Source organism: Aquarana catesbeiana, linkage group LG02 (genome assembly GCF_042186555.1).
Source record: "Aquarana catesbeiana isolate 2022-GZ linkage group LG02, ASM4218655v1, whole genome shotgun sequence".
NCBI classification, from domain to species: Eukaryota; Metazoa; Chordata; class Amphibia; order Anura; family Ranidae; genus Aquarana; species Aquarana catesbeiana.
This window is the reverse complement of record NC_133325.1, coordinates 401,841,435-401,867,880: the sequence shown is the minus strand read 5'-3', so window position 1 is coordinate 401,867,880 and position 26,446 is coordinate 401,841,435. Positions and strand designations below refer to the sequence as shown.

General features: G+C 40.5%; 1 protein-coding gene across 1 annotated transcript in view; it reads left to right on the top strand.

The window, feature by feature from the left end:
- The window catches only part of NT5C1A (5'-nucleotidase, cytosolic IA), a 102,334-nt gene extending 82,141 nt beyond the window's left edge, over window positions 1–20,193 (top strand). The window contains exons 5-6 of the mRNA XM_073615284.1: window positions 7,149–7,333; window positions 10,919–20,193. Of these exons, the coding sequence (XP_073471385.1) occupies window positions 7,149–7,333; window positions 10,919–11,281 (548 nt within the window). The 3' untranslated portion in view covers window positions 11,282–20,193. The remainder of the gene's footprint in view (window positions 1–7,148; window positions 7,334–10,918) is intronic.
- The last annotated feature ends 6,253 nt before the right edge of the window (window positions 20,194–26,446 follow it).

Genomic DNA, 26,446 nt, shown 5'->3' with positions numbered 1-26,446 from the left:
CAGGTTACAAAACATTCTGGCAGGGCATCCTTGTATGAAAGCAAATGTTATTTCATTCTGGTAGCATTTTGATAGGTCATCTTGTGACTGCACTTGAAACCTAGCCTAGAATGAAGTCTCAAAGCAACAAGAAGATGATGTGAGGGAATACAGCACCTGTTTAGTGGATAAGTAAAATGTTAATGGTATTCGGGGTTACCCAAGGTAAATCTATAATTAAATTTGTTTTGTAATGGTATAGCCACAGTTAATTATTTTTGTAAAGTTTGTGTGGAAGAGTCATGCCATTCATAAAAACAAAAGCCCTTTCTATATACAGTCCTGCTACATGAATTATTCTATTTCCTATTATTTTACCTATTTTCTTTACTTTAGTAGCTTGTAAGGGGGTTTCTCCTTTAATGTGTAGACCCTGTCTCACAGGGTCTGTACTTTTCTAGTGTTCTGTCCCTTTATTATATAAGGCTGGGGAGGAGCCCGTCTGGAGTGAATGTGGAGAGAAGGAGCAGCCATGTAGAAGCAGTATCATAAGACACTATAAGGCCTAGAGCCTGAAGAAGTCACACCATGAGTAAACCTTGTTTATTAAAACCAAGTTAGCACCACAGTACCCCTCCTAGTTAGAAATCGGGGGACTTTTAAAGACGGAATACTAGAAGTTAGCTTCTAGAACCTATTTACGTGTGTGGAGCTGGTAGGGTGGAGTGGACCACTGCAAAACTGCAATCAAGACACCTGGGCCGGGAACTAGCTTAAAAACCAGCCCCTAAGTGAGCCTGTCATTTAAACATGCTTTTATAATATACATAACAGACATATAGAGATCTTTCTAGCTTTATCATGTGATAAATTAAAAAAAAATTTGAATGTGAATCTTTCTATTTTTGATTTATCAAATTGCTTTTTTTTTGGCCCTCTTGAAGGATTTTACAAGTTTGAAGGTGACTCGGTTGAATTGATGATAGGCAACTCCTATCCTCATATTGATTAGTGGTTCCAAATTAATAATAACTACTGCAGTAGGGAACAGACACAAAAGATACGCTCAGCATCTTTCCAAATTACTGTTCTGCTTTATTATGACGCAATTGAAGGTTTTTATGCACATGATTACGTAGGTATCACATTAATATTACAATTGTACGTTTATGGTAACAAGGGGCGTTACATAGGCAGGCTTATTCTAATCAGGACTCGAAAGAATGTAAACATGTACTGAAAACATTATTAGTGCTGTGTACCCAGTGAGGGCAATGTGCAATACATACAAAATACAATACAATTATATACAGAACTTACAAATTTCCATTACAGTCTCCCCTCTTTTGATCAATATTTTGATCACTAACCATACCTGCTATCACCTTTAACCTGGAACCTCCACACGCTTAGGTGGAGGTAGTCCTGGCCAAAGAGGCAAAAAAAAACTCCATTGTGGAGAAAATAATAGCTGAGCAACTTTTTCATTACAAAATGACTTTTCATTGTGAAAAACAAATGATTGATAAGACATATTTACAGAGTACTGGCTGTACACTCCTGTGGCCAGAATGGCCTTCTAGCTGAATTGTGGACATGCTGACTTATCAGCATATGTAAACACAGACAATTCTACATAAAATGGAAGACGTACAAAAGACAAATATGACTTCAACATGGCTGAACTACATTTCAAATATATATATCCCTTACAATTAAAGTAATTTAATCAAAAAGTACCCTAGACTGTGATCACAAGAGGGAAACAAATCAAACACGAGAAATTTTTTTTACTTAAGTCATTTTTGCAGTGTCTGGTGTGGATCCAGGTGACTTTTCCTTCAAGTTTTGCAAAAACTGTACATGAAATAGATGCCGTATTGAGTCTCCAAACATTTCCTTATATATAAATGTCTCTTAACAATCCAAAAGTCACCTGGCTTTAGTTTTAGATCCTTCCAAACTTTTAGGATCTGGAATTAGGGCGAAAACACATAAATGAGTTTGTAAAAAACCTTAAAAGATCATCAGCATTCTCCGTGAGATCCGAATGGAGGACTTCAGCTGCTGAGACAAAATATAAGCAAGTGAGTAACACACTCCCAAACCAAATCCCATAGGGAGAGAGTCCAACATCCCCCTTAGGGGCTTCATAAAATATAAGAAAACATTCAGGCAAAAGTTTTCTAGTTTCTTACTCTACTTTGTCCGCTACATTGTAGACAGTAAGGGGTGTAAAAATAAAACCTCAAAACTTCTAGTAAGGACTCTCCTATAAAAATGATTTCCTCTGTTACTCTCTGTACTTTCTGGCACTCTGTATTTACAAACTACTTCTGATAACACTTTTTACTGTGGCCTTTGCAGTAGCATTTGCCACTGGACATCCAAAAAACATGTCCATACAGACAAAATGCATACTCGTAAGATCCTGACTTGGGCATCTGGATATATCTTTTTGTAATCTCTGGGAGGGATGTTCAGCTTTTGGTAACACCTTTGGTAACAGGTAAAACAAGAAGTGGTGTGTTATAAAAACAACTGTGGTGAACCCTGGCTCTATCCCACGCTCATTTACTAAGGCAGCCATAACTGCTTGTGACTGATGACACGGTCCATGTGTCAAGCTGAAGGGAAAAGAGTGGCTGGCAGACATAAATGATCACCTTTTCCAAAGTCCTGTTTCATAAGAAGTTGCCCCCTGTGGACCACTTGTTCTTCTCGTTCTGGGGTCCTTAAAGTTGAATTATTAATCCCAGCTATACTGGGCCAGAACTAGGGTGGAATCTGTGAGTTGCACAGACCCATCAAGTGTCCGGAGCTGTAAATGCAGCATCCTTAGTCACCTGGTCTGCTTCCATGTGTGAAAGTTAATATGGCTACCTCAGCAAGAACCTGGAAGGCTGAAAACAGCCGATCAAATTAACTTGGCATGCTTGGTTGGTTTACCTGCCGAAGTAAAAACAAACTTCTGGCCCTTTAAATGGAACCAAAAGCTCTCTATATCTCGACTATCTATATAAATATACACTCTTTTTATAGCTCGCAGGCTTTGCTAAAACATGGAGCTCTGCTTCTTGAGCTGGGGAAAAAGGATCCAATGACTTTGAATACAGAGTATCCTTCTGGGTGATAAACTGCATCCTCAAATCTACAAAAAATGTAATATCTGGGTCTTCAGGGAGTGTGTCCTGCACTGGGCTCACAGCAGCTGATTCCCACATCATCAATTTAACACATGTGTCTTTTCCTTTCTTTTGAATAAATGTACGCATTTTTCATTGTTAGATTTGTACATAAACAAACTCATATTTTAAACCTTTCATTAGACAAACATTTAGTTAGCTGTAAATTTGCTGCACAGAATTTCGGACCATTGACCAAAACAATATCTAACTTTGTCTAATAGCACCTTTGCATAAGAGCTACAGCTCTGATATATCGGGATGAACCCTTCATTACTGGGTCCAGCTTCCATAAATATATTACAATGTCTTGTTTTCTATCACACTATTTGTGTAAGAACTCCAGTTTCATGTTTCAAAAGACAACTTCTTCCTGGCAATATTATAATAAATGATAACAATACCCTGCGGTCATGGAGAGATGCCCATAAATCCAAAATATTCTTCTGCTTATACCACTGTACTTACAAGAAAAAGGGGCACATCATTTCACAATCCACACATTCTGCTTTGGATTTCAAAAATAAAAATAAATAAAACAAAAGAATCAACAATCTGTATGATGGACCAGAAAGCATCAAAAACTATAAAACAACTGGCTGCAGGTGGCATCTATCCTAACAGGGTGTGTGGACTTGATGTGATGGGTCTGTTATATTTACATTCTATTTAATATTACTCTTACATCATGGACCGCACATCAAGTTTTCATCAAAAACCTTACAATATCATTTTTGTAGAAAAACTTCTTATGTATTCCATCCATCTTGGCTTTGTTAAATATTATGGCAGCTTTATTCAAAATAACAACCTCATCTTAATCTTTTTTTTCTCTCAATAAGGGCTTATTGTATAAATGTAAAATTACAAAATTGTTATCTTAATCTAAACTAATCTCATTTTTACAAATTTCCCCAATAACCTGGATTTCATTTCCAACCAAAGGTTGTCTAAACCAGTTTCATTATATCTATATAATTGTTAAACTCATATTAGAAATTAATACTCATTATTACTTAATTTTACTTAATTTCCCTTTTTTAAATGCACTGTTTCCACTATCAAAGGATATTCAATTTGTGTAATACACGGTTAAATGTAACCTTCATTTTACCATGTTTGGAAAACAGATTCAAAATAATTGTGATCACATTGTTTACCATTAGATTCGTTAATCCGGCACATTTTGTTATAAATGTTTTGTCTAAAAAACTGGAATTGGCATGATGTCCTTCCAGCTTATCACTGACCTCTCATCCCAGCCACATTTCTTTCATGAGAGCACAAAGGAGGGGGTCACTTCTGCGTACATGACACACACAAGCAATAGAACTAAAGGTCCCAGCATTCGCACACACACCAATATCTCTCTAAAATCGCTTACATTTTTCCCATTTGTACACAACACATGCATATCATTCTCTCACTTTCGTTTAACTCTTTAATATTTCCCTGCCTAAATTCTGCTTTCCTTATTTTGTTTAAATAACTTTTATATCTAGCTTCTATGATTCTATGATCAGATGGGGAGCCACAGTGCTCATCCCATCTTCCCTCTCTGACAACATATAAAGTATTCTGTTTTACCTCTCATTTCTCTGTTTCTGACTTTTACTAGTTGTAGTGCCTGATCCCAAATTCATCCCACAACTTAACATGAAAATGTCCCTTTCTGTCTAGTGTTAATGTCACCCTTGATCCATCCTGCTCACATAGATAGCTGTTTCTTTAGCTATTTACTCTGCACGATTCTTAGTCCCTGTGGACTTTGGTAACCCAGTTACCCATTGTGGATCCCTGTCCACTCTAACCATTAATCTAGGGGCTCAGTATAGGCGGAACCGCACCTTTGGTTCATATGTAGCGCTCCTCTTGCGCTGGGCATTTTTGAGGGTCTCTTACCCTTCATTCCCTTACTTAATTCAATGCCCATAATGACTGGCCAGTCTTCTCTCTTCTCTACTTGTGCCTATACCCTCTTGCCTCTAAACTACTTTATCTAGCAGATGTACTACATATACCTGTGAACAGTACTATTCTTCCCTTTCTTATCTATAACACTCCAATGGACAATAGACAGGGACAACATAACATATAACCACCAATCAATACAGTTCGATTAAGGGGAGTAAAATAGGTACCCTTTGTCCCGAAAATGCCTTACCGATCAAGGAAGTCTGATAACTCAAATGTAAGCAAAAGGCTTACCTCAGCCGGCTGATTATCAGAAATTCCCGGATCGTCTCAAGCTCCTCGTTTCGGATACTCAGGGTCACCTGGAATCCCCTCCTAAGGCAAAGCTCGCCATGCTGACTCGGTTGAATTGATGATAGGCAACTCCTATCCTCATATTGATTAGTGGTTCCAAATTAATAATAACTACTGCAGTAGGGAACAGACACAAAAGATACGCTCAGCATCTTTCCAAATTACTGTTCTGCTTTATTATGACGCAATTGAAGGTTTTTATGCACATGATTACGTAGGTATCACATTAATATTACAATTGTACGTTTATGGTAACAAGGGGCGTTACATAGGCAGGCTTATTCTAATCAGGACTCGAAAGAATGTAAACATGTACTGAAAACATTATTAGTGCTGTGTACCCAGTGAGGGCAATGTGCAATACATACAAAATACAATACAATTATATACAGAACTTACAAATTTCCATTACAGAAGGTTTTATGGCTTCGCGCTAAATATTTGTATTTAGTGTCAGCATGGACCTTTAAAGACCTGCTATAGGATCTGTGATGTTAAATTCATCTTGTAGATGGGACCAAGCTACACCATGTGGCCAAACTCTACAGCTGGGGCTCTACTGTTAAGCGGGGTATACACAATCTTTTTTTTTTTCATTCATCCAGCTAGCTGAAAAAAAATAAACTTGACAGATCCTCGCATCAACACAAGCATTGTGATGAACCAGCTGATTTTCAGTCCATGTATACCCTGCTTTAAATTGAGTTTTCCAGGTTGTCCTCTGTCTGCCATGCGTGTGCACAGATGGTGGTTTCAAACCCTTACACTTCATCCCTCGATTAAGTCTATAATAACCCCCAAACACCTGGAGTGGTGTTTGCAGTGCCCTGTAGGCCCAACATGGTTCAATATAGGGCTCTAGAAGTACAGCCAAACACCCTGGGATTATGAGTCATGGAGGCCTGGGTTATCTGACATGTTTTACTTGAGGGGAGTCTTCTTTCACCGCTAGGAGGGTGACCCCTTTCCCTAACCCCCCACCAGCTTCTATGCTAATCAGGCTTGCACTAAAAAAAAAAATCAAAGATGCTCATTTCCCAGGTATTGGCTGTGCATTCCGATTCACGCTTTTGGTCTCTTACTTCACAGTTCAGACCATATAGAGGCTGCTCTTTGCATTGAACTTTTTTATCTAAAGTAAGTGAAAACAGTCTACAATCACAACAGTGGGATCGGTGCAATTCCACAAGTATGGTAAATAGTATCCCAACAGTCCATAAAGATAATAGCACCCCAATATTAGTGCAGCTCTTCAATAAAGTCTTGTAAGATGGAGGAAAGGAGAATGGTGGTACTTACAATTACTATATCATTTCTTCTGCTTAATTCCTAGTCAAGAGTCTCAGCCTTCAGTTCCTGACGAGACCTCTTCCCAAAGGGGGCCTGACTGCCAATGACAGTCAGGCTGGGGAAGAAAGCATTAGATGATGTCGGATATCCTCCAGCCAGGAGATTTTGCAGGTTCTGACTTGCTGCAGCTTCTAATGCACACTACAATAAGCTCAAAGTGTGCAGTGAAATCAGAAAAAAAAAATCCAGTACTGGAAAGGAACCTGTATAACCATGTAAGGCTGAAGGCAAGGTTGAAATTCATCTTTAGATGCATTACTGGTGTAAATCAGACAACCAAAATGAGTCAAGTCGTCAATAAAAACAAAAATTGTTATAAATAATCTTAACTAGATTTTTATTTTATTTTTTTCATCACAATTACAGGTATTGCAGCTGCCACAATTTTTAGCCCCAGTCACAATGTGTCTATTAATGAGGATCAGCTGCGAGTGGCATTTGATGGAGATGCTGTCCTTTTTTCTGATGAATCTGAGAAGATAGTGAAGGAGCACGGCTTAGATATGTTCTTTGAACATGAGAAGGCTTATGAAAACAAACCACTGGCACAGGTACTGGCATCCTTTTATTACTTGAATTAATGTTTTGTTAGCCCTCTTCTTTTACCTGAGATTTGTTTGTAATGGGCTGTGCTAAAAGGAATTTTACTGATAAATCCAAGCTAAGACATAAAATAAACTTTTTCTTTAAAGTCTGTGCTGACCAATCTTATTCAGCAGCCAACATAAACAGACGACATGCAGTCTTTAGAAACATTAATCAAGAAAGGTATGCAGCGCTGTGAACTTGAATCCAAAGTTAATAAAAAGTAAAAACCGGGTGTCTTCTCATACAAATACTTTCCTCCACAGTTTCCCCACCAATGAAATAAAACACTCACCAGATGCACTGACTATACAGTACACAGAGGTCAGGTTTTACTTATTCAAACCATTAGGGCCCCTTTCTCAAGGGCGTTCTGATCAGATCTGCCTTTTAGTTTTTCAGACGGGCATCAACAGGTAGGGCTGTCTGTGTTCACTCTGCATAAACTGATCGGACACGAATGTGACATCCGTCTCGCTGTGCTCTACTCAGCAGGGGATCAGCTTACAGATCCCCTGCTGATCAGAGCGAAATCTGCCCTGTGTGAAATGCCCTTATGGACAGGGCTGCCGTTAGAATTACAAAAATTACAATTTTTTAAAATGATTTTTCCAATTTTTAAAAATTTTTTTTTACAATTTAATTTTTACATTTTTAAATGATTTTTAACACTGTTGGGGGGGGGAGCTTGGATGAAATATCAGGGACAGACCCCTGACATTGAATTGAGGACATAGATTCCTCAATTCCTTTCTCTGTAGCCTCAGCATTAACCGCTTCAGCCCCGGAAGATTTTACCCCCTTTCTGACCAGAGCACTTTTTGCGATTCAGCACTGCGTCGCTTTAACTGACATTTGTGTGGTCGTGCAACGTTGCACCCAAACAAAATTGTCCTTTTTTTCCCACAAATAGAGCTTTCTTTTGGTTAGGGTTGTCCCGATACCGATACTAGTATCGGTATCGGCACCTATACCGAGCATTTGCCCAAGTACTTGTACTCGGGCAAATGCTCCCGATGCTTCCCCCAATACCTGGACTGTCAGCGGTGATCGGCGCGCGGGGGGAGTTACAAGCTTCTCCCCCCACGGCTTTCAGCTGCCTAGTGACATACAGCGGTGATCGGTGCTTGTACCTCCCCCACACGCGATCACTGCTGACTGTCACTGCATCCTCCTCCATGCCCCCTCCGTTCCTCTGTCCCCCTTCGCTGTCCCCCTCCATTCCGCTGTCCCACTCTCCTTCTCTGTCCCCTCCGTTCTGCTGTGCCTCTCCACTGTCCCCTCCGTTCAGCCGTTCCGCTGTCCCCCTCTCCTTCTCTGTCCCCTCCGTTCTGCTGTGCCTCTCTGCTGTCCCCTCCGTTCAGCCGTTCCGCTGTCCCCCTCTCCTTCGCTGTCCCCTCCGTTCTGCTGTCCCTCTCCACTGTCCCCTCCGTTCTGCTGTCCCCCTCTCCTTCTCTGTCCCCTCCGTTCTGCTGTGCCTCTCCGCTGTCCCCTCCGTTCAGCCGTTCCGCTGTCCCCCTCTCTTTCTCTGTCCCCTCCGTTCTGCTGTCCCTCTCTGCTGTCCCCTCCGTTCAGCCGTTCCGCTGTCCCCCTCTCCTTCGCTGTCCCCTCCGTTCTGCTGTCCCTCTCCACTGTCCCCTCCGTTCTGCTGTCCCCCTCTCCTTCTCTGTCCCCTCCGTTCTGCTGTGCCTCTCCGCTGTCCCCTCCGTTCAGCCGTTCCGCTGTCCCCCTCTCTTTCTCTGTCCCCTCCGTTCTGCTGTCCCTCTCTGCTGTCCCTTCCGTTCCGCTGTCCCCCTCTCCTTCTCTGTCCCCTCCGTTCTACTGTGCCTCTCCGCTGTCCCCTCCGTTCTGTTGTCCTCCTCCTTCCTTTGTGAATGGACAGAGTCAGCTGACTCTGTCCATTCACATAACTGAAACATTGTAATCTCTTGTGATTACGATGTGTCAGTTTATGAATGGAGAGGAGCCGCTGTCTTCTCTCCATTCATTCTCAGTGCAGCTGAGGCTGCTGAGAAAGGGACTGGGGAATCTCTATCCTCTGTCTCTTTCTCTGTCTCAAGGGGAGATATCAGGGGTCTGTTAAGACCCCTGATATCTCACCAAAGCCCCCCAACAGGGCTGATAAAAAAAAAAAAAAAAAAACACATATTGCAATAAAGAATAAAAAAAATATTATTGTAAAAAATAAAAATTGTAAATAATAAAAAACAAAACAAAACACACAGACACCGTTTACCCCCCCCCCCCCAAAAAAAAATGAAAGCATTGTTTAAAAAAAAAAAAAAACACTGTCACGTGACATTTAAAAAAAAAGAATCGGTATCGGCGAGTACTTGAAAAAAAGTATCGGTACTTGTACTCGGTCCTAAAAAGTGGTATCGGGACAACCCTACTTTTGGTGGTATTTGATCACCTCTGCGGTTTTTATTTTTTGCGTTATAAACAAAAAAAGCGACAATTTTGAAAAAAACGCATTATTTTTTACTTTTTGCTATAATAAATATCCCCCCAAAATATATAAAAAAAAAATTTTATATATTAATTTTTGGTTTGCGCAAAAGTTATAGCGTATACAAAATAGGGGATAGATTTATAGCATTTTTATTATTATTTTATTTTTACTAGTAATGGCGGCGATCTGCGATTTTTATCACGACTGCGACATTATGGCGGACACATCGGACAATTTTGACACATTTTTGGGACCATTAACATTAATACAGCGATCAATGCTATAAAAATGCATTGATTATTGCAAAAATGTCACTGGCAGTGTAGGGGTTAACACTAGGGGGCGATCAAGGGGTTAATTGTGTTCCCTAGTGTGTGTTCTAACTGAAGGGGGGGAGGGGACTGACTAGGGGAGAAGACAGATCGCTGTTCATACTTTGTATGAACAGACGATCTGTCACTTCTCCCCACAGAGAACCGGGATCTCTGTGTTCGCACACAGAGATCCCTGTTCTCGCCTTGTTATGCGGGAGCCCAACGGTCATCAAGACCAGCAGGGCACTTGCATCGGCTCTGGGGGCGAGCTGCGGGTGTGCGCGCCCCTAGTGGCCACCAGAGGGAGCGACGTAACATAACGACGATTGGCACAGCCGAGCCATGTTGCCGCAGTACAAGTGCGGCGGCTGGTCAGCAAGCAGTTAAAGGTGAATTAACAGGAGACAGAGGCTTCTGTTCATTCACAAACGGAAGCATAGTAAACACAGTTCACTGTGTCCAATTCAGAAAAGGAAGGGGCCAGCAAAAGACATTTTTCCCTCACTGTCTATCTGTCATAGATGTTTTTTATCTACCATGAACTACAGAAGCGTATAATACTTTGAGTGATCACATGTTTTTTTTTTTGAGACACATGTTATAACACGTATTAGCACATTTTACCACAAGCAGCGCCACATCCACTTCATCCCTCTACACACACTACTGGCATGTTTGCATATGTTTCCTCACACAACCCAAAAATATGTGTAAATGATATCAATATTTCCTGATTGTAGTGGAATTATTTTTGTGTTTATGTCAACTCGATGCTTTATTTGCAGGGTCCTCTAAAATGTTTCTTGGAAGCTCTAGGAAAGCTGCAGAAGAAGTTCTACCACAAAGGAATGAGAATGAACTGTCCCATACGAACATATTTGGTTACTGCTCGTAGTGCAGCCAGCTCTGGGGCTCGAGCACTAAAGACCTTGCGTAGCTGGGGCCTGGAAACTGATGAGGCCCTCTTCTTGGCTGGAGCCCCAAAGGGACCTCTGTTGGAGAGAATCCGCCCACACATATTCTTCGATGATCAAATGTTCCATGTGGAAGGAGCTAAGGAGATGGGAACAATAGCAGCACATGTCCCATATGGTGTGGCACAAAGGCAAAAACACACACCAAAAAATGCAACATCCTCTGCCAAGTGAGACTGATATATCATGTAATCTTGTTACATTTTCTACCTGGATTATCATTATTTATATCTTTATTTAATATTGTGCACATGGAAAATTATGGGAATAATCGTATATATTTTCACTCGTATTTATAATACTGTACAATGAAACAAACTATAAAGAAAGGGCCAGTATGGCATTAGATAAATGCTAACAAAGGCATCATCTCTCAATTTTTCATGGCTGTCTGCTTCAAATTATTTTATGAATGTAATAGGTGAAAATGTATTTTGTCACTTTGGGGTTGATTTACTAAGAATAAGGTGAAGCAATAGATGTTAGACTCCTAATTGCACCTAATTCAAACAATTAAGACTTCAACGTGGTGAATGGAGAAGCATAATAGAAGATGCTAAACATGGTTCCAAGAGAGCGTAGAACTGCAGGATTTAGCCAAGATCTTGTTTGCGTGTAAAAAGAAACAATTGGCAAGTGTGATTTCTTGATTGGCTGCTTTTGATACTAATATTAATTTTCTTTCCTGTTTTGTAGTGTTTTTTACATGTTCTGCAAATTAAGGTATTTTTAATGAATGTTACAGAGCAATGCATACTTTTTTCTAATGTTAAATATATCTATAAAAATTATGGTTATATCTCTAGTATATGACAAATATTTAACATGTCTAATTTGAAATTTTTTTTTGAATATCTACTTAGAATTATATATTTTAATGCTTGAATCATGGTACTACTATATATTCTAGTTAAAACTATGGGCAGCACAGTGGCTTAGTGGTTAGCACTTCTGCCTAGCAGCAGTAGAGTCATTGGTTCGAATTCCAACCATAACATCAGAGTCCTGCATGTTTTCCAAGTATGCATGTGGTGCGTGAAGGTGAGCTTATAGGAGCAGCAGTTTGGTTGTGTGCCTCCTCTGCCACTTCACAGAAGGGTCTGACAAACACAGCCAGCCGCACCTCCTCCTCTTCAGCAAAGAGTGAGGAAGAAGTGGCTGTGGGCACAAATAAATATGTGCATGTTCATTTAGGCACGAATCTGCGCCAATTAAAGTGATTGTAAAGTCAGAAGGTTTTTTATCTTTATGCATTAAGATAAAAATCCTTCTGTGTGCAGCAGCCCCCATAATACCTACCTGAGTCCAATCTAGATCCAGCGATGTTAGACGAGAAACTCGGCTGGCCGGGACCCCCCTCCTCATTGGCTCCTGTCAATCAAAGTCAGTCAACCAATGAGGAGAGAAAGGGGTCAGGGCGGGGCTGCGGCTTTGTGTCTGAATGGACAAAGGGAGCTGTGGCTCGGCTTGTGGTGCCCCCATAGTAAGCTGATAATCAGTGTCCTGATTGTCAGTGCAGTCTAACCAGTGCTGCCAATCAGTGCCCACCAGTGCACATCAGTACTACCTCATCAGTGTATCTTATCAGTTCAGCCTCATCTGCGCACATCAGTGAAGGAGAATAATGTACCTATTTTCAAAATTCTATAACAAACTATGAAAAAGAAAGCTCTATTTGTGTGCAAAAAGTGATAAAAATTATATGGGTACAATGTTGCATGACCGCGCAATTGTCATTTAAATTGTGACAGCACTGAAAACTGAAAATTGGCCTGGGCAGGAAGAGGATAAAAGTGCCCAGTAGGCAAGTGGTTAAGGTACAACAACTCTCACCACCCCACCCACCCCTTTAAATTTGTTGTTAGATGCAAGAATCTAAAAAAACAAAACAGGGTGTAAAAAAAAAAAAAAAAAAAAAATGCAGCATACCAACAATCTACAACATAGCACCCCCCCACCCCCCCCCCCCCCAGTTCCCACACACATACATTTCTGATTGTGGTAAGCGGGAAGCTGCCTTTCCGTCTTGTAAGAGAAGAACAACTGACATCTTTTAGTAACAATAACAAGACAAGGGTCAGCAGATGCTCACAAACCATAAATGCATGGTCAGACAGAAACAATACACACAAAATTTAAGCCATATCCACAAGAACCCACTTTTTAGAAACATATGCACAACAATTACAGCAGCCAAAACAAACATCAAAGCAGCCTTAGTGGGTTGTTGGTCATTATGCACAATATCACTCCCCCGCCAAAAAAAAAAAAAAAAAATGCAAGGACTGACAGCAAATAATCTGACCTCTTCTCAGGCAAAGCAAACCCCACTACTGCAGTCCTTTATATAACATAGGTTGTACTGTGAGTCTGCCTACACATGGCCAATAAAGAATGTGCCCACCAGTGCCATTCAATCTGTCTCTTCATGTATGCCTAAAGTGTCTGCACCTGATTAGCATCCTTAGCTATGTGCATCAGTTTGACACACTACAGGTCAAAGATCAGTCCTTTAGTAAGCACAGAAAGAAAGCAAGGGTTATATAAGCATATGTACCTGTTCCATGCACAACAGAGAATGTTAAATGTCCAAGTCCCTGTGAGGGCTGCTTCTCCCAACTTGCTGACAAGCATGTTCGTCATCAGCATTCAAAATATGTCCAGTATTTCCTATCTATTCCAATGGCTCTAGTTCACCCCAGTGCCGCATGTTGTTGTGCAGCCCACCAAATTAGAAGATGATGAATGTGTTCTGCATGGAGCTACCCTGGAATATGACCAGAGACCTCCTAAATGCACTAAAATGCATTCTTGCCTGCAAATTCTATGGTTTTTTTAGGAGACAGCACCTGCTGGCATCATAACAACCAGTGACTCACCACTGCTGTCAGCAGTGATTTCCCAATGACAGCAGAATGGAAACAACATGTCAAAAAAGAACATTTGCTTTTCAGTCTGTCATGAATTTGAAGGAGAACCCCATGCCCAAAAAAATAAAAAAAAAGTGTGGCTTCCCCACAAAATCACTAACACACCCTTATCCAAGTGTACAGTCCTTTAGGCCAAGAAAGGGGGTGGAAGAGCGAGCCCCGCCCCAACGCACAGTTTTTATTTGTAATGTCAGCTCTTTTGTTTACATTATGTGAAACCCCTCTAAAATGTACCAGATTAAAAAAAAAAAAAAAACACACACATTATTATTAGTTCAGGTACTTATATAGCACTGTCAATTTACACAGCGCTTTACATAAATATTGTGCATTCACATCAAGTCCTGCCTTCAAGGAGCTTACAATCTAAATTCCCTAGCTCACATTCATACACCTACTAGGGATAATTTAGACAGGAGCCAAATCAACTACTAGCATGTCTTTGGAATGTGGGAGAAAATCCATGCAAGCACAGGGAGAACATGCAAACTTCAAAGAAGGTAGTGCCATGGTTGAGATTTGAACTGACAACCCTAGTGCTGCTAGGCCAAGGTGCTAACCACTTAGCAAAGAAGCTGCCACATGCATGTAGACTGCATCTCTGTGGTGTGAAACAACCCTAATGCCCTGTACACACGATTGGACATTCCGACAACAAAATCCATGGATTTTTTCCAACGGATGTTGGCTCAAACTTATCTTGCATACACACGGTCGCACAAAGTTGTCGGAAAATCCGATCGTTCTGAACGCGGTGACGTAAAGCGCGCATGTCAGGACTATAAACGGGGCAGTAGCCAATAGCATTTGTCTGTTAATGTATTCTGAGCATGCGTGGCCCTTTGTGCGTCGGATTTGTGTACACACGATTGGAATTTAACCGATCGGATTTTGTTGTTGGAAAATTTTATTTCCTGCTCTCAAACTTTGTGTGTCGGAAATTCCGACAGAAAAAGTACAATGGAGCCCACACACAAACGGAATTTCCGACAACACAATCCGATCGCACTTTTTCCGTCGGAAAATCCGACCGTGTGTACAGGGCATTAGTCTGTGGGCATGCTCAGTGTAACAAGCAATATATCTCAAATGGAATACAAATGTGGCACTTTGTTACTAAATCAGATGTGTGTTGGCTATATGAATCCCAATACAAAGGATCATAATATTTTTTAAAAATAAAAATAAATAAAAAAATTCAGAGCGTGACACCACTATTTCAAAGTGACACACATAAAAAAAGAAAAAAACATAAAGCAGGGATTCGATGTTTTCAACTTCGCTCCGCCATGTACATTAAGCCATGTGATTTATCCTTGTAGTTATGTGAGTATATGCACAATATTTATTAAACAAAATCTGAGGGTTGCACTATGGAATGTATTGAATACTTGCTTATGCCTTACATGGCTTAATGTACATATAAGACCACCTATAATTTTGGGTCTTAGCGCTTGGTAGGATGCTGCCATTGGTGTTGGTGTGGAATTTACAAGGCTGCTTATTGCCATTCATGAGTGAAAACATATGACAAGATTTACAACGATGGTGGAACCCCCCCTACACATAACTACTTATTTTATTTGGACATTTACAAATAGGTGATGGACTTACATCAGGATTTATTTTTATTGATTAATGAACTTATATTATTATATATTATTTTTCTTCATTAGGGTGTCACTGTGGAATAGTGGTGTCACTATTTTTTTTGTTCATTTTTATGTGTATATAATGTTGGGACACATATCACATTTTTGAAATAATATTATGAGCCTTTGTATTGTGATACATAACCAACACACATTGAATTTAGTAACAGTGCAACATTTGTATTACTTTCAATTTTGCTTCAGCACTGGTATTATGTGTGGTTCGTAAAGAAAGCTGTGGGAGCTTTGATTTTGATTTTTGGTAGATGCTGCGTACCAAGTGCAATTTTTCTACCATTTAGTTAATATATCTCAAAAGTCTAAGTCCCTGGGCATGCTCAATGCACATGGCAGCACATACATAAGTATATATACTGCAGAGAATATATGCTCCAAAAAAAAAAAAATGTTAAAACACGGTACTAGCATTATTTAAAAAAAAAACGAGAAAAGATAAATATTTTATATGAAGCAAAAAATAAAACAGCTAAATAAAACTACAAAGGAAATGAAAAAGTTCTTAGAATATCTATGTTGGTGTTTCTGTGCAGAGTAACAGTTCTATAGTTACAAGTATTGATGTATACTGGTAAATATATATATAAATGTTAGCCTGTTTATTAATTGGGCTTTTGCAAAAACAGGTTTTACGCTTTTCAAACAACATTTCCAAGCTCCAAACAAAGGCATTTACTATAGCACGTCCCAAAAAACAGAGTGAAGGCAATTTTTAGGTTTCCTATTCTGGGCATGCTAAGTTGTGTCACTACTAAGATGTTTGAACTAGGGGAAGTCAATGCCTGCTTGGATTTTTTTTAAATATATCACTTTATACAGACAAATTTAGAATTCTTTAAAAAGCAGTTATTCTTTAAAATGTTCAACATATGTATAAGAAGTATAAATTGCTTGAGATCATGTTTTAAACAAGATTTTTCACTGCTGTGCACGTGGTTCTTGGAAGGGAACTCGTTTAGACGGTCATTTAGTTTTGTGACCATTAGTAAATTTGCATTTGTTGCTATTTGTTGACTGAGTGCTTTAATAAATCTTTTCTCCGTCTAAAAGTAGTCAGTCATGCACAGGAGTGAGCCCATTCACAGACGAGGTGCTTTAGTAAATCAACCCCATTGTCACTAACAGTGTTGCCTTTCAAAGCTGACTGGAAAAGCCTTATGGTTATTCACTGTTTTGTTATGTTACGTTCCCTAATCAGTTCTCTTTCTTCTAAAAGAATATGGGGCTGTAACTTGTGTTTGTGTGTTAATGTTTGATCATTTACTGTATCTTGGGATGGTATATTTTCTTTAGATATTTAACTCTTGGTTTGCACTCCGACCCTTACTTGTTTCCCTTACCATAATTAAAACTTTGGTAATTGGCCAATACAATACCAAAGATATCTCATTCACTACATTTGCTTTTGCCTCTCCTTATAAAATAAATGATGTCAACTGCTACCAAAAGCTTGGCCCCTGATCAAAACGGTAAAGTCGCTCTCTGTGGTGTTGCTAAAGGTGAAAAGCGATAAATTGAAACACTTATCTTATTCTTTGCTCCAGCAGGCTTCCTTTTCTGCTTGGGACCGGTCCCCTTCACTTAGGTGGCTGGCTGCAGCTCAATGATGTCATCACATACAATGCAGAACCAGCAGGCCTGCATTGTATGCAAAGGCCCACTGCATCCTGAGAGCACTGAACAGCGTAAGAGAATGCCAGCTGCTGGGGAGCGAGTAATGAGGTAAGTATTTGTGCTTATTCCTTCATCCCCTAGCCAAATGAGCATTTAACCCTTGTAGTGGGTTGCAGGGGTTTGCAGCAAACCTGTGCTTTGCTTTGCCCATGCAGAGCAAAGCAACATATTTGATTTAATCTTCCTCCCCAAAACTGCAAATTTCCCATTTAATGGCTCTGGTCAGCTGCCTGGATAAAGAACATTTCCAGTACTTCTCAGAATGGAAGAGCATGTGACTCACTCCATGTGGGAGTTCTGGGCCAATCACCAAGCACCAGCACCTTGAGCAACTAGTAAGAAGAATATTTTTGGTAAGCAATGTATACAGATAAACATAAGATTTGCAAAAAAAAATGTATATTTTATTTTATTCTACATTTTCTTCTTATGCAATATAAAACAGCGCATATGTGCTTGTCTAAAATAGGTAGGTTCGATAAATGCACTATCCAACCTGAATATATATGAGAGAATTTGCACATATAGATGTCCAAAATCTCGTTTATATAAAGATATAACATAGTTTTTTGCACATGTTGATATTCATCCAATGCGTTTCTTGCATCAAAGTGTACTATCTGCGCTGGATGATTATCGGCAAGTGCAAAAGCTATGTGATATCTATATGAAAAAAAAATTTATGGACGTCTAAATGTCTATTACAAATCTTATGTTTATGTGTACATACTTCATGTACAAATATCCCTTTTTTCTTTTCTTTGAGTCATTTTCGTATACCAGGATATGGACAGTGACTCCCTTCTTCTGACCACCCTTCTTCTTTGCTCATGTATCATCTGGTAGCTTACATGGGGCGGCTTGGAGCAGAGGCGAGCAGGTGGAGGTTTGAATTAAAGTGAATCTGTTGCTTTGCTCTGCATTAAATTATGCCAGTGTAAATATTAAAGGGGTTGTAAACCTTTGTGGTTTTTCACCTCAATGCATTCTATGCATTGAGGTGAAAAACCTCTTGTAGTGCACTAGCCCCCCAGAGCCCCCCCTTTTCTTACCTGAGCCCGATCGTTCCAGCGCCGGGGACGAGCACACCCGCTCTAGCCGGTGTCTTGGGACCTGATAGGATAGATTGATAGCAGTGTCAATCAAATCCAATGACTCCTGCTGTCTGTGTCAATGGACACGGGAGCGCACCCGCACGGGTGCCCCAAGAGAGAGCGCTTCTCCGGCGGGGCACTCAAGAAGAACAGGAGCACCGCTTAGGGAGCCCAAAAGAGGAGGATCGGGGCCCCTCTGTTCAAAACCAACTGCACAGAGGAGGTAAGTATGACATGTTTGTTTTTTTTTTTAATTAAAAAGGAACCTTTAGATATCCTTTAAATCCAGTACTGGATTAATACAAGGCAGCTTAAAGTGCCAGCACCTTACCAAATATTTCAGGTGTCAAACCCAGGATTCATGTTTTGAAATGATGACTGCTTCAACTGCCTGCAATGTGCACATTTAGGGATGTGAGGTTTACTACAGCTTTGACTTCAAAACTAGAAATCTCCTTTTCTACGTTTACGGACATCCTGGCAACCCTGTAGATAAAGTGAAATTTAATCAATGACCTGTAGGTACCTGCTTTTAACACTTATAAGCTAAAACCTCTAAGCTATAATCTTTATAAATTGCCATAAGGAATAATATTTTTAGCAATCACAGCCAATGATAGCTGGAAATACCCATGACATAACTGAAAATAGCAATTGTTCCAGCAATTAAAACATGGTAATGTTTAGTGAATTGAGTATGCTGTCAGCTAGCAATGTTTGCAGGCCATAGGTTTACTTTAACCTTGCCATGCACGGTTAAAAATTCAATCAGGAAAATCAATTATTTTACTTTTCTGTTAATCTCCTAGTCACCCAAGGGTACTCTTGGTTAGATTTCAGACAGTTAAAGTGGTGTTCCGTCCAAAATTATACTTTTTAAATAAAAATACCCATATAATACACAAGCTTAATGTATTCTAGTAAAGTTAGTCTGTAAACTAAGGTCTGTTTTGTTAGTTTATAGCAGTAGTTTGTTATTTTATAAACTTACAGCAGGCCGTGGCCATCTTAAGTGTGGGCATCTGAAGCCAGACTGTATTTCTTCCTGGATCTCATCCTTGCAGATCTTGCACATGCTCAGTGCAGCACAAGCAGTGTAATAGGTTTCAGGTCAGGTTTCCATAGCAGCGGCAGTGTCAGAGGAAGTTGCCGCCCCTTCCCAGAAGACACTGCAAACAGGAAATGATGCGATGAGCCATGGCTAGGGAGGAGGAAGTGAAAAATGAATACAGCAGATATACAGTAGGTGCTGAGAAAAAAAAATTAAAAATATCCAATTCGTTTGCAGTGCACAGTTTAGTGAGGGATGCTGAAGAGTTGTAAAAGTGGGTGGAACTCCACTTTAAGAACTATTTGCTGGTGTCTGGCTTCAAACTTTATCTGCAGTCCAAATATGGCTAGCTTGACTGCAACAATGACGCAGTATATGTGGTCACCAGTAAATTGTATAACTGAAAAATGTCACTTTTTAAAACATGCACTGGGTAACCATTGTGAATTAACAAATTGGTAAGGAGGTAGCAGCATAAAGAGTGTCAATCAGTGCACTGTGATTTTTCTATATGTCTTGGTCTTTGCTAAATGTTTGTTTTAACTTTTGTGCCTTTATGTGATCTGGATTGTACAATTGAACTCATAGTCTTCCTGTGAATGTAACCTATAGAATGTACTGAAGCATCATGATATACATATTTTTGAATAAATAAAACTATGAGCAACAGTGTGAATGTGATTAAATGTTAGTGGTCTTGATCTTGACTTGATTAAACTGTGTTAAAGTGGGCCAAACACAGAGGTCAATATTGTGTTGCTAAAGGACTTTTATTGAAAAGATTTTTTTTCCATAAATGAAAGTGTGGTGAACATCCTATTGTGTTTTTTTTTTTCCTGTATAGAAAGACACACCAACCCTTGTGGAGATTGTGTTCATATGCCTCTGAAAAAAGGTCAACACAGGGTTGTGCATATGGCCCTCTGCTGTTTTAATACCAGCACATATCCCTGTTAAATGGTGAGGGTAGAAAAGTTGTGCAACTGCCCAACCTAGTAAACTGACAAGAGTCCAATTTAATTCCAATTTGACTGAGAAAAATGAGGTTGCCCATTTAAAGTAAACCTGTACTCAGTTTTTAAACAGTAGTAAACCGCATCCAAAAATCAAAATACTTTGGGAGTCGCTGTTTGCGGCGTGGCTCTGAAAGGAATGGTACACACATGCCATTCCTTCAGAGCGCATGCGCTGGTGACATCACAGGCTGCATCTATCTATCTATTTACAGTACCTTTAGGTAAGCCTTATTATAGGCTTACCTGTAGGTAAAAATCATACATGGGAGTTTAAATCAAGTATTTTTAATTGATGTGTGCTCAAACAACATACAACATATGTACATAACCCATGTGCCTGTTAACATTAATATATATATATATATATATATATATATATATATATATATATATATTAAAAATAGCTAAAAAAATATGGGATTTTTTTTTATTCAATATTTACTTACTCACTAAACTCAAAACATTAAAAAGCAGTACCTCAAAAATGCTTGTGCTGTAATCCTCCAAGCCGTTATAGTCCTCTATTCAAAGCAAACAATGAAGGGGCCAAATCTGGTATTGCCAACCAACTCTCCCATACTCTTTCAAACTTCTCTGGGCAGGTTCTATATAAATATGTATATTTTTCTCTGAATAGAGTATTATTTATTTGCATTTTCCATTCACCTTTTGTTGGTGCTGGCTTTGAGTAAATAACGAGCAGAAAGCTGACGGGTGCAGTACTTTTATTCTTTTCCCTCAAAGGTGTGCAGTAGGGTTGAACACCACAGAGGTTAATCCTTTTAACTCCCTAAGCACCTTAAGCATTTTAAGCACCTTAAGCGCCGTGAAAACTGTAAAATGACATATAATACATTAGTTTACAGAGATCACAAAAAGGGGGTTACAACAGAATTACAAATGTGGATTTACAAAGTGGAGTTCTGTTATCTACACACATATCTAAAATAACATTAAACATCTAATGAAACATGACTATATGTTCAAAGATTTTAATTGTCTACATCTTTTAATTAACAACATGGGCTCAATTTATGCCTAAAAACATATATACTTTTATAGACAATGCACCTTTACTGCATACCTTGCTCCACTTGCCAATTGCCAAGGGGTGCAATTTTAAACTTTAGAAAACTTCAATAAACAATCGCCTTCCCACGAGGTACTGCTGGCTTGCTTGCCTCTGAATGCTGAATCAATGAGAACCCCCTTTCTCTAAAACTAGGGGAAGGAGGAAGTGTCTGATGATTAAAACATTCCCCAGGGAAACAAGAGGAAGGCAAAAAGGCTCCATCTGTCAGTCAATTCTGAACAAGGGTTTAAAGTGACAAGCTGACAGTTACACTCCCACCAAATTATGTTATGTTATGACGAATATGACATACATTATTAACAGAGCATAACCATGGCCGCTATAAAACGTGAGTCTTACACAATTTAGCTTAAAGGTACCTCTGTAACTGGCTACTGTATTGCGGTGGTATGCTAGTGTATCACTAAACTGACAACTCCTTTACTATCTATGAGAACTACTAGCTTTTGAATAGGACATTCAATAATTTAGGGTTTTGATACATAGTCCTTCTTATCTTACAATCTTCTGTCACCCACTAACACCATGACAGAGACTGTCCTTTTCTATTGTAGTTTCAATCACACGTCCTAGCTGCCACTGGTATCTAGGAGAAATATCTTCCTTGATTATAACTATGTCGTTTACTTTCAGGTTAAGTCGAGGTGTGTGCCATTTCTGTCTTGTGGAAACATTCATGATGTATTCCCTTTTCCACCGACTCCAGAACTGTTCTGCTAAATACTGTACTCTACGCCACAGTTTAGCTGCATATACATCTTCACTTATGAATTTCCCAGGTGGAGGTAATGCAACCTTGAATTTCATCAGGATAAGGTGGTTTGGAGTTAGAGGTTCTGGTGCCTTGGGGTCGTTGATTTCATCGACAGTTAAAGGACGACTGTTGACAATGACCATGGCTTCATAAATTAGTGTTCTAAGGGAAGCATCATCTAGTCTGCTGTAGCACTTAGCACATTACGAATGGTTCTAATTTGGAGCTCCCAGACTCCACCTGCATGACTTGCGGAAGGAGCATTGAAGATAAACTCACTGTTTATCAGCTAGGAAAGTTTCTATCTCAAGTTCTGCCTTCAACACGACACTCAATCTTGCTGCGGTGACTGCAGCTGAGAGTTTAAGCCTTGGGATGCTCATGATCTTCGTCGGCGCGACTCTTGCTTTAGCCATCACGAAGCTGCAATGAACCTGACTTCTGTAATTCTTGTACCTAAGGTACGAAAAGGCACCATATCCTATGTTGCTGGCATTGGAAAAGTGGTGTAGTTCCACCTTCACTCTAATGCCCCGTACACATGGTCGGATTTTCCGATGGAAAATGTCCGATGGGAGCGTGTTGTCGGGCATTCCGACCGTGTGTGGGCTCCATCGGACATTTTCCATCGTATTTTCCGACACACAAAGTTTGAGAGCAGGCTATAAAATTTTCCGACAACAAAATCCGATCGCGTCAATTCCGACCGCGTGTGGCCAGTTCCAACGCACAAAGTGCCACGCATGCTCAGAAAAAATTCCGAGACGGAATTTTTTTTGTGTGTCAAGTTACCACAACACCATTGATATCTTATATTATGTAATCTCAAGAAGGTTGCTTGGTGTTGGTGTCCCTTGTTAATTTCACATTGTATTTTTGAAATGTACCTGCCTCCTCACAAACAAACTGTCCTTTTTTAAGGAAAACACACATAGGCAAGTATAATTGAAACAAAAAATCCTTTATTAAGGGCTAAGAACCAAACAAAGAGGGAGGCAACACTGGAGAAACAGCAGAAATTGGCAAAGCCTTGGACCCCCAAGGCAGACATCAATTATTTAACATCAAAATTGGTGGCCTGAGGAATCCTTATCTAAGGAAGTGCAGTCTGTTCCAGAAGTCCCAGAGATCATGAAAGCAGCAGATGACATCTGTGTCCCCAGGCTGTGGTACTACAAGAGGCTGCATCTTTTGCCAGACCAGACTGAACCCAGGGTCATCACTTTCTGGTCTTCTTTCCACGCTTCCTTCCCGGCTGTGGCTCTGGTGTTGGAGATGTGGCAGGAGGAGGAGTAGGACCTGGAGGAGGAGGAGGAGTAGTAGGACCTGGAGGAGGAGGAGGACTATGTGTGAGATCACAAATGTGGGTAGCACATTTTATTTGGTCCCTCAACCCCTTATTGAGAGCTTCTAAAATTAAGGACTCACATAGGAGTCGTTGGCCCTCCTCCATCTGCAGCATTTTGCAGGCAATTATGCAAGCAAAGTCCTCCTCCACAGTGTGGGGGGTTCTCAGGGCCTCTGTAGCCTTCCAAAAGAGGCCTATGGCAGCCTCCTCCAGGTTACTCCTCTTCCTGCCACTTTGTCTTTGAAGGTGTAGGGGAGGGACCTGGGTATCAGGCAGCCTGCTTGGCCCGGTCACCTCCTGGCTGAGACTTCCCTGTGTATGAAAAAGGGACATGGTTTTAGTTTTTGCATCATCAATCACAATCATAAATTAGTACTCCAAACTAACATCTAGTTAACATCATTGATTGGACAAGCAGAAATATTTAGAGGAATGCTCCACCTGGCTCAAGCTGGGCTCCTCCACATGTTGCTGCCTGGAAGGCCCAGGCTGGCGTCAGAAGCCTCAGCTGGGGAGGAAGGAAGCCTGGAAGGAAGACTGGAGAGTGATGACCTGGGTTCAGTCTGACCTGCCAGAAAATGCAGCCTGTCATAGTACCACAGCCTGGGGACATAAATGTCATCTGCAGCTCCGGATCTCTGGGAATCCTGGACCTTCTTGTGCTCCCTTAGATAAGTGCTCCTCAGGCCACCAATTAGAATCTTCAAATGGGTGATGTCTGCCGTGGGGATCACCGTCTTCACAAATTCCAGCAATTGATCCAGTACTGCCTTCCTCTTTGTTTGGTTCTTATATTCAGGGTGGTTTATCTCCCATAGACAAGGCAGCTCCCTGAACATATCAGTGAAGATTGCCATAAAGTCGTTATCTTTCAAGATATCCATTTTCACTGCAAGACACAGCACAAGACAAACCCTAATGTCAGGCAAAACTCTCCTAATCTTGTTACAATATAGGCCTCAATCTAGAAGCAGTATAGGCCCAAGTTTAGATCTTACCTTTGTTATCACGATCTGCGCCTCCGATACTTCTTCCTCCGCTCACAGATCGTACGTACTACGCACGCGTGTTATGCTTTATACACACTGTGCATGCGTGTAACTCCGCCCGCCCCTGACGTTCTTTCTAGTCTATTCCCCGCCCCTTTTCATTCGGCACAGTGGGGGAAGAGCACATGGCGGAGACACAGCAGGTGCGTGCTAATTATAGCAACGAGGAGGAGGGGCAGGAAAGCCCGGAGCCGGAAACGCATGGATCCAGAAGGAGAAGATTTAAGGCCTCCAATATGTCCTTTGGGGAGATGTTGGAGATGGTCGACATCCTGAAGAGGGCCGACTATGATGGAAAGTATGGACCTTACCCCAACCCCAATGTCCGAAAGGCCAAGATAATGGCGAAAGTGGTCAAAAGTCTGCACCGGAATTTCGGGGTACGTCGATCAAAAGATCAGCTCAGGAAGCGGTGGTCGGACCTGAAATTAAGAGAGCATGAGCAGTACCGAAAGATCCGGAGAGTGCTGCAAAAAAGTAAGTAGTTGTGCTGTGTTCCTATTCTTTTTGTGTTTATTACGTTCGTGCTGCTCCATGTGCTTTTCTTAACTGTTGTACAGTTTAAAATGGCAACTTTCATGTTCATGGGCACATTATTTGTTCGTATCAAACATTTTTATTTCGGCCTATAAAACACCATTGTTTTGGCCATATGCATTTGACCACATTTTTTAGGGCCTACTTGTATGAAAATAGTTTGGTTGTGTAGATGGGTTTGTCACTAGAATGAAATGCAAACTCGATTCTGTGTAAGGAGAGGACACTCAGCAGCAGTTTTCACATCTGGACACTGGAGCACTAGTGTGGGACACAAGAACACCCTTTTCATTAGGGCGCCCACACAGGTGCTCCAGTGTATACTATAGGGGTGTCTCCATCTGTGAAGCTTGGACAAAACAGGTAAAGTATTGAAGCTTGACAAAGGACACTCAAAATTCTACATCTTGGAACTCTCCCAAAACAGACAATTGTACCCCACTTCCAAGCAATGTTTCATATTTATAGTTCTGCCATCAAATATCTGTGTTCTAGGTATACCATTTTTTTTTTTACATAGGGGAGAAAAGACTCGGAGGACACCCCTCTTCCGAGGAGACCAAAGACCCCCCACCTCTGGAAGAAGGGGAAATCCCCCAAAGAAAAGAAGAGCAGGAGGAGGAAGACGTGGTGGAACTAGTCACCACAACAGGTGAGTGTCTGCGACCACAGGCTCAGGTAAGAGATGGATGCCGACATATTTATAATACATGTTTTTTTTTGGTTTCTATCTTTGTAGGTGTTCGTGATGTTGTGGATCCAGGGCATTTCACCTCGGAAAGTGCACAGATCCTGATTTGGGAGATCATGGGGTGTAATGTTGCATTGGAAAATATCAAGAAAAACATCAATAATGTTATTCAAAAAAATAAGAACATCATTGATGTTTTGGGGAGAGTTTAAAACCCCTCCAAATCCCTTTCTTTTATGGTGTGCTACAATTTTTAAATTTTTTGTCGAAATTGTAGAAAAGCCAAATTTTGAAGAGGCACACAGTGTGTCAACATGTGCTATCTGCCATCACGGGAGATCAATGGACGCGTTTTGGGGGTGCAACCCCTTCCTCAATAATAAAGTAGCTGAGAGGAAGGGGTTGCTCCCCCAAAACACGTCCCTTGATCCC